This window comes from Protopterus annectens, chromosome 9.part0, assembly GCF_019279795.1.
Source record: "Protopterus annectens isolate FY-2018-M chromosome 9.part0, PAN1.0, whole genome shotgun sequence".
NCBI lineage: Eukaryota > Metazoa > Chordata > Ceratodontiformes > Protopteridae > Protopterus > Protopterus annectens.
This window is the reverse complement of record NC_056743.1, coordinates 26,263,377-26,277,995: the sequence shown is the minus strand read 5'-3', so window position 1 is coordinate 26,277,995 and position 14,619 is coordinate 26,263,377. Positions and strand designations below refer to the sequence as shown.

Below are 14,619 nucleotides of genomic sequence, written 5' to 3'. Positions count from 1 at the left end.
TTTTATCACGTAATTCTTTGGATAATTGTGATGTAAATGTTTATTGTTTGATTGATGCTTCTAAACTTCATGTAAGAAGTAAATGTATTCTACCTTACACACACACAGGAATTTTACAGTTCTCTTCTATGGTGAATTTTGCAATAAATGATGAAATTCAACAATATTTTAAAAGAAAATTGAAAATGAAATATAGCTTAACTAAAGAATGGTTATCTTTGTGTGAAATGAGTAAATGGCAGGCGGTCATTATTAAACCTTCGGACAAGAGTAATAAAATTGTTATACTGCATTATTCCCAATATTTAAAAATGTGTATGGAACATCTAGGGGATAAAGGAGTTTATAAGATTGTTACCTATGATGAATATGAGCATGTGTTAATTGAGTTTAAGGAACGTTTGAGTAAAGGTTACAGATTAGGTTATTTATCCAAACATGACATAGAGGTAAAATTTAATATTGAAAATTGTACTCTTGCAAAATTTTATTGCCTGCCTTAGATATATAAAAGCTTAACGTCTCCACCTGGACGTCCTATTGTAGCAGCTAATAATTACTTTTTGCATAATACTGGAATTATGTTACATTTTTATTTGGTCCCGATTGTGGGGAAGCTTAGTTCTTACATAAGGGATACTTTTAATTTTTTAGAAAAATTAAAAGTGGTAACTTGGGGGAAAGATTTGTACTGGGTAACGTTAGATGTATAATGTTTATACACAAATATTAAACATTCGTTTGGTTTGGAGACATTACATTTTTTTCTTGGAGAGAGCCCTATGGCTAATTATATTATTGAATTGATTTATTTTAGCCTTTTAAATATATTTTTTTAATTCAATCAGGTTATTTATCAAAAAGTTCAGGGTATGGCAATGGGAGTCCCCTTTGGCTCCCATGTATGCCAATTTAGTGATGGGATTTTTTGAGATAGATTTTTTTACACAAGTTAAACTTTTTCAAGAACAAGTACTTTATTACAGGTTTATAAATTATTTTTTTTTGTGTGTAAGGGGGCATATCCAAGTTAGATAATTTTATTAGTGATTTACATGAGAATTGTTTTGGGTTTAATCTTGATTGTATATAGAAGGGTAAAGTTGTTAATTTTTTGGATGTCATGTTGGAAGGGTCTGATGGTGGCAGGATTAGAACTAGAGTCCATAGAAAATTTGAAAATGGAGGGCATTTTTTAGATGCCAGTAGTTGCCATCCTCCACATATTTTGGGCTCCCTTCCATATGGTGAGATGTTTAGAATAAGCAGGCTATGTAATGACCAGTCAGTTTTAGAAAAATAAATAGTTAATACTTGTGTTATGTTTAAACAGAGAGGTTACAGCATGAAACTAATTATTCAAGCTTTACAAAGGTTATGTCAGCTGGACAGAGATAACAGTCATGGAGCAGGTAGTCATCTAACGAATAAATATAATAATGGGGGAGATAAAAAAATATATATTTTGTAACTACATTTAATTTATTAACCCCCGTGATAGTCAAGATTGTTAAATATTACTGGTATTTTCTTGTGGAGGGTATACATAGATTAGATACTTTATGGGGTACCCCCTTATATCTTATAAGAGGGGTAGAAGTATAAGGGATATGTTAGTTCATAATGATTTTATAGTACCTAAAACTAAATAAGTTGTTGAAGTATAGTTTTATGGTACTTGGAAATTCCACTGTATGTCCCAATATAGTTAAGTCTTTTAAAGTTATAAATGGAGTTAAATACACTACTGTGGCTAGGTACTCTTGTAATACTATGGGAGTGGTATATGTCCTTAGGTGTTTGTGCAACCTATTTTATACAGATGAGACTAAGAGAATTTTTAAGAAGAGGTTGCAGGAAAATATTATAGATATTAAAAATAAAGTAGAAAGTCTGCTAGCTTGCCATTTTAATGAGTTTAATGGAGGGGATTATACAGAATTTAAAGGTTGCATTTTAGAGCAGGTGAAAGCTGAAAATGAAATTATTTAAAAAAATGCACTGCTGTATAAAACAACAGTTTTTATTTTAAAGTAAAATACCTTGACACCTGCTGGTTTAAACAGAGAATGCAACTGGAAGTTTCTTATTTAGTATTGTATTGTTAATAGTTGGGTAATTTCTTTAATTAAATGATTGCATTAATTAAATAGAGTATACAAGATCATTGTATTTTTCTGTGTGTATCATCTCCTGGAAGGCTGTTAAGCTCAGGCGCTAGAGAGTTTTGCATTTTGTGCTGCAACTGAGGCTGGTGTAGAGGCTGTTTTATTGTCTTTGCATTTATTAAATTATTTTATTTCACTGGCCATTTTTCATTGACTCTGCTTTTCATGGTATCTATTAGATTTTGTCTACTGTTTAACAGACTTATCTGAATTGACCAGCTTTGTTCTCTATATGTATACTGTCCTCGTTTATTCAAAACAGCAGTAATTGTTTGTTTTTTTTTTGTTTTTTTTTTATTCACTTTGCTCTGAAGTGGCCCAGTGAACCATTGCTACCGCCACCCCCAACAACTTTGGCTTTCCCGAAAGCCCACTGAGATTTCCTGCTGTCTTTCCAAATGTTTTTTATAGTATTCATTTAGTCATCACTTCTGGGACTCCTGCAGGACCCCAATGCTCTGGCCCAGTTTCCAGATCTTTACACCTCCCCCCCCCCCACACCCACTTGGTTTCAGCTAGCTCCTCCCCTTCGAACCTAAGAATGTCTGTGGTATCTTCAGATCTTTCTTGCCACGGTCTTAAGTGCATTTGTATGGTGAATACAGTGTCAGTAGTTCAACTTGTTCTGCTTCCAGAGATTTTGGATAGGTGAATCCTTTTTTATATTATTGGAGATTATGTTTGCTGAGGCTTTTTTTAGTGTCTGTAAGAATGATACTGTGGTTTCTTGTAAGGAGAATAACTGTATTAAGGATTTTCATAACAAGCGTCTTTTTTTGCTTAGATCCACAACATGCGCAGTTATCTGTGTTGTACAAAACTAATCTTGTGAACAGTCTGCTGTGGAGTGAAATCATGCCAGGACTGTGTCAGGAAAAAAAGGGCATGTTGCTTGGTCATGTGCCACCATAGCATCCATCAAGGCCATTGAGAACATCCCCCAAAAATACACACTTTCTGTAAAACACCTGAAGGAGAAAAAAGGGGAAAACAATGACAATCTGAGCAAATCCAAGAGATGTTATGTGGTCCAATCTCACCTACATTCTTACTCACGGGTTCAGAGCCGAACATCGGCTCCGACTGGGCCAACTTGTATTTTTCTAGCACGAAGTCTCTAATTGGCTGGGCTAACCTGGTATCCCATGTTGCACCGCTCCACAACCCCAGATCTCGTTTGCCGCTCGTGGAGCTAGGATGTAATCTCGCTTGGCTGTGGCTAAGTAGCTTTAAAACTTCTTTTTCTCTCTGAAAATTGTTATTTTTCTTCACAAAAGCTGTTTTAATAGCTGTTTGCTTCTTATTATCATTGTTTTTGTGGTGTGAGTGTTTTGTTTGTGGTATCCCTCCGTTCCTGTGGGCTAGGCTCATTTAAGTTAGAGGACCTAGTCCTCCCTCCATTGTGTGGTTTGTCTGAGGAAAGCGTTTGTCCCTTGCTTCAGTGTGTGTCTTATTGTCATGTCAGAATCGTTTAACTTAAAGATTCTGTCATCTGTTGTTAGCGGTAGTTTCCCGCCTTAACTGTTGTGGCTTACAGTCCTGTTTCTGTGCTTTTGTGTACTGTGGTTTGGTTGGTATGTCTAAGGATCAAAAAGAACACAAACCCACCGGGTTTAAGAAGTGTTCTAAATGTAGCTACAAGATGTCTATAACAGATGGACATGCTGTTTGTGTATACTGCCTGGGGGCGATACATTTACAAGAGTCCTGTAGTTTTTGTCACACTTTTAGCCCCAGGATGCTACAGGAGAGAAAAAATAAACTTAAACTGAAGGGTCTTCTTAAGCCTTCCTTTGAGGAATCCTTGGACTCTTCCTCTGGTTCACAGTCTAAAACCAAGAATTCTAAGGCTAAGAAAAGATCTCCGGATCCATCTGTTGCATCGAAGCCACCGGCGAGGACTACCAAGTTGGACTCAACCTCCTCGGCTCCCTTGTCCTCGGGGCCACAGGAGGTAGCTGTGATTCTTGAATCTGCCTCGGTTCCTATCCTGTTAGAGCCCATTCAGAGCTGGTCTCCTAGTGTCAGACAAGGATCTCCAGATAGGAGATCACAGTCACCTTCTCTCTCCTCCAAATCCTCCAGACTCTCTGATTTGAATGTGGATAGGGTGGTCCAGAGGCTCCTGCAGTCGCCGGTTTTGGCAAAATTATTTTCGGCTCTGACCCTGTCTGCTCCGGAGCCAGTCCCGATGAGTGCACCCATGTTTCCTCCTCCGAGCACCTCTTTGTCTTCAGAGCCGGAGTGTTCTGCTCCTGGTGATGATCTGCTGGCTCCGATACTTCTTAAGGCCTTATTGGTGCCAACGTCGGCTCCTACCATGTCGGCTCTGTCCTCTGGTTTTGGAACCCGGGTTTCCTCTGTCGGGCCCAAGGGGGATACTTCTGGATTTTTGTCATTTCCGAGCGTCCCTCTCGGCACTTCGGCTCAGGGAACTTCGGTTCTGATCTTGGCCTTGGAGGTTGGTCGATCCTCGGATTCAGGGGGACCCACCTTCGAGGCCATGAGGAGCGCACTGGCCAGATCCTCAGTCACATCACCCGGATCGGTCATTCCATCCCCTTCCACGTCGGCGAGAGCCTCTGATGTCCCCCTATCAGTTCATGGCGGAGCCCCAAGGACTGGGGATACCCCCATGAGCGATCCCCAACTTTGAGGGCCCCTCAAAGTCTGTACCTGAGGAGCCCCCAAGAAAGAAATTGTGCAAGAAGAAGCACATAGACTCCCAGGATGAGTCCCTCACCTCTGATACCGACCTTGAGGAGTCAGGGGTCCCCCAAGTTGTCCTCCGATGACGTCTCTTTCTCCGACATCCTGGAGATTTTGAGGCAGAGAGGCGGCTGGTCATCCAAACCCCCCTCGGAGGAGGAGTCGGTATTCCTCAAGGCCTTTGGGGCTCAACCCTCCGCCTCCTGGGTGTCTTCCCCCTTCGATGAGCTCCTGGATTTGATCTGTCGAAGGGCGTGGGAGACTCCTGACTCGGTGGAACGTGTACCAAGACACCTTAATAAATTTCTTTCAGCTCCCCCTGGGAAAGAGTTCCTGTTCAAAGGGGTTTCTGTGGATGCCATGGTGGTGGCGGCGGCCACTCAGCAGGAAGTAGCCGAGTTTTCTTCCTCCATCCATCCTCCTAACAAGGAGTCCAGGAGTATGGATCGGTACGGGAAGCGTTCCCTCTCTTCAGTGATCTTCACACTTCAGTCTCTGTCTGTCACTTTACTCGGCTCCAGAGAGATCTCCTTAAAGAGTTAGGAGATACTCTAACGGGTAACATACCTGAGGCGTTAACACAGATGGTTAACGCCCAGTTGTCTACTCTTGGCTCGATTGTCAACTCGTCCACGAGGCTCATATCTTATGCAGCCGAAGGGGCAAGCAGGGCAGCTAGTTCAGGTGTAGCCCTTAGGAGGCAAGCCTGGATGTGCCTGTGTCATTTCGCGGAGGCCTTCAAGTCTTACTTCACTGACGCCCCCTTTGATGGGTACTCACTCTTTGGGACCAAAGTGAAAGACACTCTCACCAGATGCGAGCAAGAGGGAAAGACCCTGTCTGCCGTAGTGGTCCATTTTTCCCTCCCATAAAAAGTCACAGACGTCTTTCCCTGCCGGTCAAGGTGAGTCCCCCTCCAGAGGCAGAGTAGGGGTGGCTATTTTGGGAGACGCCGCGCTAGGGGCAGAGGAGGCCCTCACAATTCGGGAGACCGTGATTCCTTTTGCGGGTCTTCCTATCATCGTCCCTGATGTATTGCCTGACTGTGCTATTCCGGAGCCAGTCGGGGGCCGCATTTCGTTGTACCTGGAAGCCTGGGCAAGTGTCAGTCAGGATCGATGGATGCGTCGTATAGTTACCGGAGGTTATTCCATCCCCTTATGTCAGACCCTCCTCCACCCAAGAGAATCCCAGAAGTTCCACCCAGTCAAAGGGAACACGCAACACTAGAAATTTCAAAGTTGTTGGAAAAAGGAGTTATCCAACCTGTCTCCTCAGACCAGATCAGATTAGTGACTTACTCAAGACTCTTTTTGGTGCCGAAAAAAACAGGGGACCTGAGACCCATCTTGGATCTCAGCCGACTGAACCGCTACATTCTAAAGTCCAAGTTCCGAATGGTCACACTTCAGTCTATTTTTCTGTTACTGGGAAAAGTAGTATGGATGTGCTCCATCAATCTCAAGGATGCTTACTACCATATCAAAATGGACAGGGCATCCAGGAGTCACTTACGCTTCTGGCTGGGAACCAGTCATTTCCAGTTTTGTGCCCTGCCCTTTGGCCTCACCACAGCCCCCAGGGTGTTCACCAAGTGTTTGGTAGTGGTGACAGCTCACCTGAGACGTCAAGGATTCCAAGTGTTTCCATACCTGGACGACTGGCTCCTCACCGCCCCCCACCAGGCATCTTCTCATTCAGGCCAGGGAAAAGACCATTGCCCTTTGTCATCAACTAGGAATTACCTTGAACTGGGGAAAGTCTGCCTTGCTGCCCTCACAGCGTGTCACATTTATAGGCGCAGAGCTAGACACCGTTCACATGCGGGTGTTCCTGCCTCAAGAAAGGATAGAGGTGTCGCAGGGTCAGGTTCACGGGTTGCTACCCCTCAAGAAGGTTCAGGCCAGATGGGTCCTACAGCTCCTGGGATCCATGGCAGCCACCATTATATTAGTGCACCTGGCCAGATTACACATGAGGCTTCTGCAGTGGCTCCTCTCTGCCCAATGATCCTTTCAGAAACTTCCTCTGTCCCATCTGATCCTACTCATCGATCAGTGCAAACAGGACCTCTGTTGGTGGCTGTGTTCCACCAACTTGAACAAAGGGAATCCATTTATTCCTATGACTCCGGTTGCCACGGTGACCATGGATGCCTCCCAGATAGGGTGGGGGGGGGGGCATTATCTGGGCAGGACAGTCCAAGGCACCTGGCAGGATCACGAGGTATGTCTGCACATCAATGTTCTAGAGATGAGAGTGGTGTTACTGGCGTTGCAAGCACTGCAGAGCTCTTTTCCCCTAGGAACGATTGCTGTTCACTCGGACAACATGTCTGTGGTGTGGTACCTGAACAAGCAAGGGGGAACGAGGTCTTACCCCCTATGCAGAGAGGCTATGCGAGTGTGGCAGTGGGCAGTGTCTTCCTGACTGTTCCTAGTGGCAACGCACATTCTGGGAAAGGCCAATGTGATAGCAGACAGGCTGAGCAGATCTATTCTGATGCCTTATGAGTGGTCCCTGAACCGCCGAGTTGCGGAGCAGATTTTCAACAGGTGGGGTCAGCCTTGCTGCAACCTTTTCGCCAATCCTTACAATACCAAGTTCAGCAACTACTTCACTCCACTCTGATCCCCCCACAGGGGGAGTCACCCAGGGACACTCTAGTCCACGATTGGCCTCCCGGTCTGCTCTATGCTTTCCTTCCGTTTCCTCTGCTACCAAGAGAAAGCCATTTCCTTGGAAAGCAAGATGATTCTTATTGCCCCACACTGGCCTTGCCAAGTCTGGTTCTCCTTTCTTCATCAGTATGCAGTGGACAGTCCTTGGACTCTAGACCCAGCACCAGACCTATTGACACACATGTCGGGACAGTCCCATCCCTCCCTGCGGACCCTCAGGTTGACAGCCTAGCTACTCCACTTCTATCTTTAGTCAGACTTCATCATTTTTCACCTGAGGGTAGTACATATTTTATCTTCTTCTCATAAATCTTCTACCAGGAAGATTTACTCCAGCAAGTGGAAAAGATTTTCAATTTGGGCTCAGGCCCAGGGACTGGATCCTTTCACAGCCCCCATCCCTGCTGTCTTAGATTTTTTATCCACTCTTTTTCAGCAGGGTTCTGTTCCTGCTACCATTAAGGTTCAGCTAGCCGCTATTTCTAATTTTCATACCTCTTACGAACCTTCTCTCATGGCTCATAAGCTATGTAAGGCCTTTTTGAGGGGCACCTTGTTGCTTCGGCCTCCTGTGTCAGAACCCATCATACCTTGGGATTTAAATTTTGTGTTACAGGCCCTGACGTTATCACCTTTCGAACCAGCTGCCACCTGTGAATTAAAATTTCTGTCTTGGAAGACAGCATTTTTAATAGCTATCACATCAGCCAGATGGGTGTCAGAGATTCAAGCGTTGTCCATCAAATCCCCGTATTTAATATTTCATAAGGACAGGGTTTCCTGGAGACCTAATCCGTCCTTCCTTCTGAAGGTAACCTCTGCCGTTAACCTCAGTCAGTCCATTGAGCTGCCAGTTTTCTTTCCTCAATTTTCCAACAAGGCGGAGTTTATGTTTCATCAATTGGACGTACACAGGCAGCTTCATTTTTACTTACACAGGACAAAACAACTTCGTAAGTCTGACCAACTCTTTGTGTCCTTCTCAGAAAATAGAACAGGTTTCCCTTTAAGATTACAATTTCCAGATGGATTTCTGACTGCATCTCCTACGTTTACTCGTCACCAGGCAGAGAGTTACCGTTCCCTGTCAAGGCTCACTCCACCAGGGCTGTTTCAGCTTCAGTAGCTTATCACTCCAGACTATCCTTGGATGAAATTTGTGCTGCGGCCATGTGGGCTTCTCCCCACACCTTCATTACTCATTACAAATTAGACGTGGCTTCTAGGGGCCGGGCTTCCTTTGGTTCCACTGTTCTCAGGAGTGTCTTCCATTGAGCCTCCCAGGATAGAGGTACTAGGGACGCTGTCCCGTGAGTAAGAATGTAGGAGAGACTGGACCACATAACATCTACAAGTTATGTACTCACCATAGCGCTTGATGTATGTGGTCCATCTCGCCTCACATTCTTACGTTCCCTCCCACCTTCCCCCCTCCTGGAGGATTTGGAGACTACATTTGTTTCAGTACCCTTCCGTATTGGTTATTTTTTCTTTGCTGCCCTGGTTAGTGTTCTATTCTTCTGAACTGTGGTTGTGCATGAGGTGCGACTATAAGCTGCTGCAAACTAGATCTGGAGTTGTGGAGCGGTGCAACATGGGATACCAGGTTAGCCCAGCCAATTAGAGACTTCATGCTAGAAAAATATAAGTTGGCCGAGTCGGAGCCGATGTTCGGCTCCGAACCCGTGAGTAAGAATGTGAGGCGAAATGGACCACATACATTAAGCGTTATGGTGAGTACATAACTTGTAGTTTCCATAGGAGACAGCAACACCAGCACCAAAGAAACAAGTTTTCAGTCCCCTTCTAGAAAGTCAGTTATGACTAATGCCTCAGGAATTACCCCCATGGTGGCTGCCATGCCATTAACTTTAGTATGTCCTTTCAGACCAAAACTCTTATTATGTTGGTTGGTTCAGAGGCCTATCTGAGAAAATCTTTAGACGTCACTTTTTTTTTTTTTTTTTTGCTCATTGAGTGTGTGTAGTGTTCTTTCAGTGTTAGTCCACAAAAAGGTTCCCAGAGATTGAGTGGAGATCCTCCACATCCTGCATGCGTACTACAATTTCTGGAACAGTCTCCTGTGAGGAACTGAGGCCCTAAATGCCAAAGCCCATGGCATCTGCTAGCTTACCTCAGCCAAGGTCAATTGGATTCCCAGCCTATTCCAGTACCCAGGCCTCATTGAAGGACTTGTTTTTATTTGTGCAGGATTTCATTAGCTTTTGCAAAGTCCAAGCAGCTAGTATTGGAAATTCCCTAAATGGCAGGGATTTATTTTAAGGAAGAAGGGCCTTACCTACTTTAGAAGAGAATTGAGACACTCCAGTGCCAGAGATAGATGAACTGGCCTGTGTGGGTCAGATGTCCCCCCATTTTTTTAATTAATCATACATTGAGGACATCTTATGTTCTCCTACTTCACCAAAGAACCCCACCCTTTAAATACTGTGAATATTATACGTATTTCCACATTGCTTAAAATATTGTGAATATGCTGCTTTTTGCTACCCCTTTTCTGTGTTTATTCATTTTTGATATGCGTTTTTGCTATCATAGAATGTATGATGTATTTTCACTTTTGTTATTGATTTTTTCTTTTTCATTGTGTTATGTACTTTACTTCTGTAGAGCCTGGGTCATGGTTAAAAAGGGTATATTGACCAGTACACTTAATTGGTTATCAGATTTCATGTAAAGAAATAAATAACATGTCTCATTTGTGGTCCTCCTTCATATGATGAAAGAAGAACTCCAATGAGATGTCTGTGAACACTTTGAGACCCATTTGAGATATAGAATATTCATGAGCCTGGCAGTTTCTGTTCCTCCAGTCATAGACATTCTGGAAGATGCATTCATCAGTACTTCACTGGAGCCAGACTCCCTTCTCCTTCTTCAAGGAAATATGACCAGTTGCATAGGGTTCAAGATTCCTAGATGTTCCTTTCAGAAGAGTCTTTTAGCTGATTCATTAATGTTTTTTCACTAAATTTCAGCAAGGGACAGTTTGTGGCTTATCCAGAAACCCTATTGTCAACTACTTTAGGACAAAAGGTTACACATCTCTTACTCTGGACTTGGGCCCTGAACTAGCAGGCACACACATTTAAGTTCCAGGAATTCTTCTTGTACAACCTGAGGATTAAGTCAGAAGGAATCAACGATAAGGACCTGAAGCAGGCAAAGCTTGACCTATGCAGCCTGTCATCCCAGGTGGCCATGTACTCCAAAGGGTTTGCTATGATATACTGGATGCATCATGCAGAGCAGCAGCTACAGGGTCAGTGATGCAAAGAAATCCCTGTTTGAGGACACAGTGCTTGCCAGATCATGTAAAGTCAGAGCTCCTTATTGTCCCCTTACATATTACCCTCCTCTTTGAACCCATTACTGAGAATGTGTCTAAGACTTGTGGAAATGAAGAATCATACAGTTGGTCCAGCAGTGTTTTCATTCTAAAGTTGCAAGATTCAACAGGAATTACCCCTCAAAATATTGATACCTATTCCATAAACAGGAAAAAAAATAAACCTCAGAAAGGGATGAAGCCAAGATACAGGACAGAATGATGAGCAAAAGATGAGAATAGGCCTCGGTCTCACTCAAGACCAAGATTCCAAAGGAGGGACAGCTATTACTCACTCATGTTGCCCAAACCTCCCTACCTCTAAACGAATACAAACCTTCCACTCTCTCCTTCTAAAAAGGCCATCATCTGGTTCTCTTTGTAATCCAGGACCAGTGGGTGCTAAATATTCTAGGAGAGGGAATGTTCCAGGGGAACAAGCTCATTTTTTCCACCCTTGGGAGTCATTAGAAGCATGCCACTAGAGGAGGAGGACAAAAGGTTCTGCCACTAGAGGAGGAGGGCGCAGGGTACCGCTGAAGATTATCTGGTGCCAGTAGGGAAGGGAAAGTGCCTGGTGACCCATTTTAGACCTTTCAGGACTTAGCAAATGTTTAACAGTTTCAGAGTTCCGTTTGCTTTCCCTACAAGACCATACACTTGTCTTAATCCCTCAGCAGTTCATAGTCATCCTTTAGCTCCAAAGCTCCACATACCATAATCAAAGGTGTGCAAAAGGTTTTTAGGATTCAAAGCAGGGAGATAACTTGTTGCCAGTTCACTTACTTTTCCTTTGGGTTCTGTATTGCCTCCAGAGTGTTAACCTTAATGCATTGCTCCAGTAGTTGTCTTTTGCAGGACCAAGGACATGCATAGCTATACTTAATTGTGTATGTGTGCCTAATTCAGGCAGACTCAGTAGATGAGAGTCTGAAGGCTCTGCAGTTTACTTGGCATATTTCAAGTAACTGAGTCTTTCCTTCACTGTACAGTCAGATCTGACCTCTGCAAGGAAATTAGTGTTGCTGAGGTCCTTGAAGGAAATATAAAAGCAGAAAACATTCTTGTTTTTAAATAAAGTCCTCTTTATGTCCCAGTTCCTTCAGACTTTGTTTGAGAGGAATCTTGTCAGAGCAAGACAGGTTCCTGGGTTATGTGGCATCTTACAGTTTAGTGATATTCCTAGGGAGACTGCAGATGAGAAAACTGCAATGGTACCTCAGAAACAAATGATATCAGTATTCCAAACCTCTTGATGTCATAGTACCCTTCTTGCCCTATGTCAAAAAGGAGATTTTGTGTTGAAAAAGTTACGTGCATCTCAGTCCAGAGACACCTTTACAGTGACACAGGGAATCCAGACCTTCACCATAATCTCATGGGACATAACATTGGGGCCTCATGCGGGGATGATCTAAGGATCCAGAACACTTAGGGCAGCAATATGAGAAGAAAGTGCGGGAAGTAAATGAATGCATGTCTTGATGAGCATTCTTTTCATGGGAAGGAAAAGTAGGGCATGTGGAACTTTTCTCTCATGACCACAGGCTTGACTTTATTTGACAATGTACAAATGTTGACATTGATATGCTTCTTTTATCTTTGGACACGGTAATAAGTAAATATTAGACCACATTTATGGAAAAATTCTGAAACTGAAACAGGCAAATTAATCCTAGTGAGTTGATTTTGCTTTCTAGTGCTGTCTAAGGTTGATCGAAAGTGGAAAGTTGAAGTGACTCATGTTTGAAAAGCACAGGTTGAGCTGTTAGAGGTGAACATGATATACGTTCTTAAACAGTGTAGTCAGGAGTTTGAGGACTGCATCCATCCTGGATTATCAAACAATAAATAAAAACTTGATTTTACTAATGATGTATAGAAAGTTGCTGCTGCTGTATTTTTGTTCTTTGCATGCATTGTAGAATATTTGGTTCAGATTAGGCATGTGGTGGACTGACTATGAGGAGTGAGATTTTAATTTTGTTTCTGCAGGAAAAGTGTACTGGTCTGATAGCACTTTACGAAAGATCAGCAGAGCCAATCTGGATGGTTCAGAACAACAAGACATTGTCACAACAGGTAAGCCTTCACTGCAAGAATTAATCCTTAGGTTGTCTCTTCCTGTTCTGGTATCATTGAAAGCTGAATTTAAAATGACATGCGATATTGTTTGCCTGCTTGGATTCATATCAGAAAATATAGAACAGTTTGTGATTATTACACCTGCTGTGGACATATTTATTACCAGAAGTGCAGTGTCACTTCTATACAGCCAGAGCACATTGGCTAGAACTACAGTGACCAGCACAAGTCTGCACTAACTGCGAGATTACACTAATTATAAATCTGTAGTTATAACTCCCTGTGGTCGCGTGGGTTTCCTCAGGGTGCTCCGGTTTCCTCCCACATCCCAAAGACATGCTATAGGTGAATTGGACACTCTAAATTGGCCCTAGGCATGAGTGTGTGCCTTCTGTGGAAGTTTGGACGCCGGGCTGGCAACTCAACACCGTAAAACTCCACTGCCAATCATGAGCGGACAGGTGATCTGCTGTGGCGACCCCTAACCGGGAAAAGCCGAAAGAAGAAGAAGATAAATGTGTAGTTATAACACCTACAGCCTTAGCAGTATGGTGCCACAGTTCAGTCTTAGTTACATTGCATCAAAATGGATAATTTTTAGCACAGCTGAGCTGCTGTAGTACTGTAGGTAGATGTGGACTTAATAAAATAGTTACATACATGATGTCCTTCTATTCCAATGTTGCAGTATTCTACATGTGGGTTTATCCTTCTTCCTTACGTGTATGCCCGGCCAGTATTCCAAAGTTTTCAGTTCCTTAGGGTGTGTCGGGCATTTGACGTGGCTGTAGGAATGTGGGCCATAAAAGTGACGTCTGCATGCACCAGCCCTCAGAACATTTCAGCCGCCAGTCGTATGCCAGGTGTTCCTGCTGTTCACTAACGTTGGATTAGAAATAATCAGATAAGTACCCTGTTGGGGAACCTTTCAGTCCTTCCATTTTTTTGCATATAGTTTGTTCATGTCATCTGGAAGGGGCAAGTGTAAGTGTGGCTGGCAGATTCCCCACAAAAACACCCACGATCAGTGCCTTTTTTGTTTGGGTAAAGAACACAAGAACTGCCCTGTTTGTCAGGCATTCATTCCCAAGACCTTAAGTCGCCATTTGCATGTTCTGAACCTTTACCTAGAGAACTAGCAGTTAAAGCAACTTGCATTAGGGATGGAAGGCGCTTCTGATGCCCAGACAGAACCGCCTAAGAAAAGGGCCAAATCCATGTGGCCTACCTGTTCTGCTGCACCTCTGCCGTCCATACCTCAGCCTGTGGCCGACATCGGCCTGGCAGAAAAATAGGCTTCCGCCAGACAGGATAAAGCAGGTACCTACGAGGAAGCCTGTAGAGGCATTATCTTCTGCCTCAAATGCCAGGGGAACCAGTGTTCTCTGTGGGCCCGTCAGATTCCGCCGATCCCATCCATTCTTCTGATTTTAGGCCTTCTCCTACCTGAAGGCCAGCTAGGCCTCTTAAGAAGAAACAAGACTCCACAGCCTGAAAGCATGCTTGATTGGCAAGCTTTCAGCCAAAGCCTATTCGATGCCTTCATGGCCCTACTCCTTACCTCGGTAGGAAGCCCTAGCATAGTCTCTCCACTCTTAAGTCCTAAGCCTCAAACCTCAACCTTGGA

General features: G+C 43.6%; 1 protein-coding gene across 3 annotated transcripts in view; it reads left to right on the top strand.

Moving 5' to 3' along the window:
• Nucleotides 1-14,619, top strand: part of LRP4 (LDL receptor related protein 4) — a 2,374,694-nt gene that overhangs the window by 1,969,154 nt on the left and 390,921 nt on the right. For all 3 annotated transcript variants that reach the window (XM_044082533.1, XM_044082532.1, XM_044082534.1), the window contains exon 24: nt 12,903-12,989. In XM_044082533.1, coding sequence (XP_043938468.1) covers nt 12,903-12,989 — 87 coding nt within the window. The remainder of the gene's footprint in view (nt 1-12,902; nt 12,990-14,619) is intronic.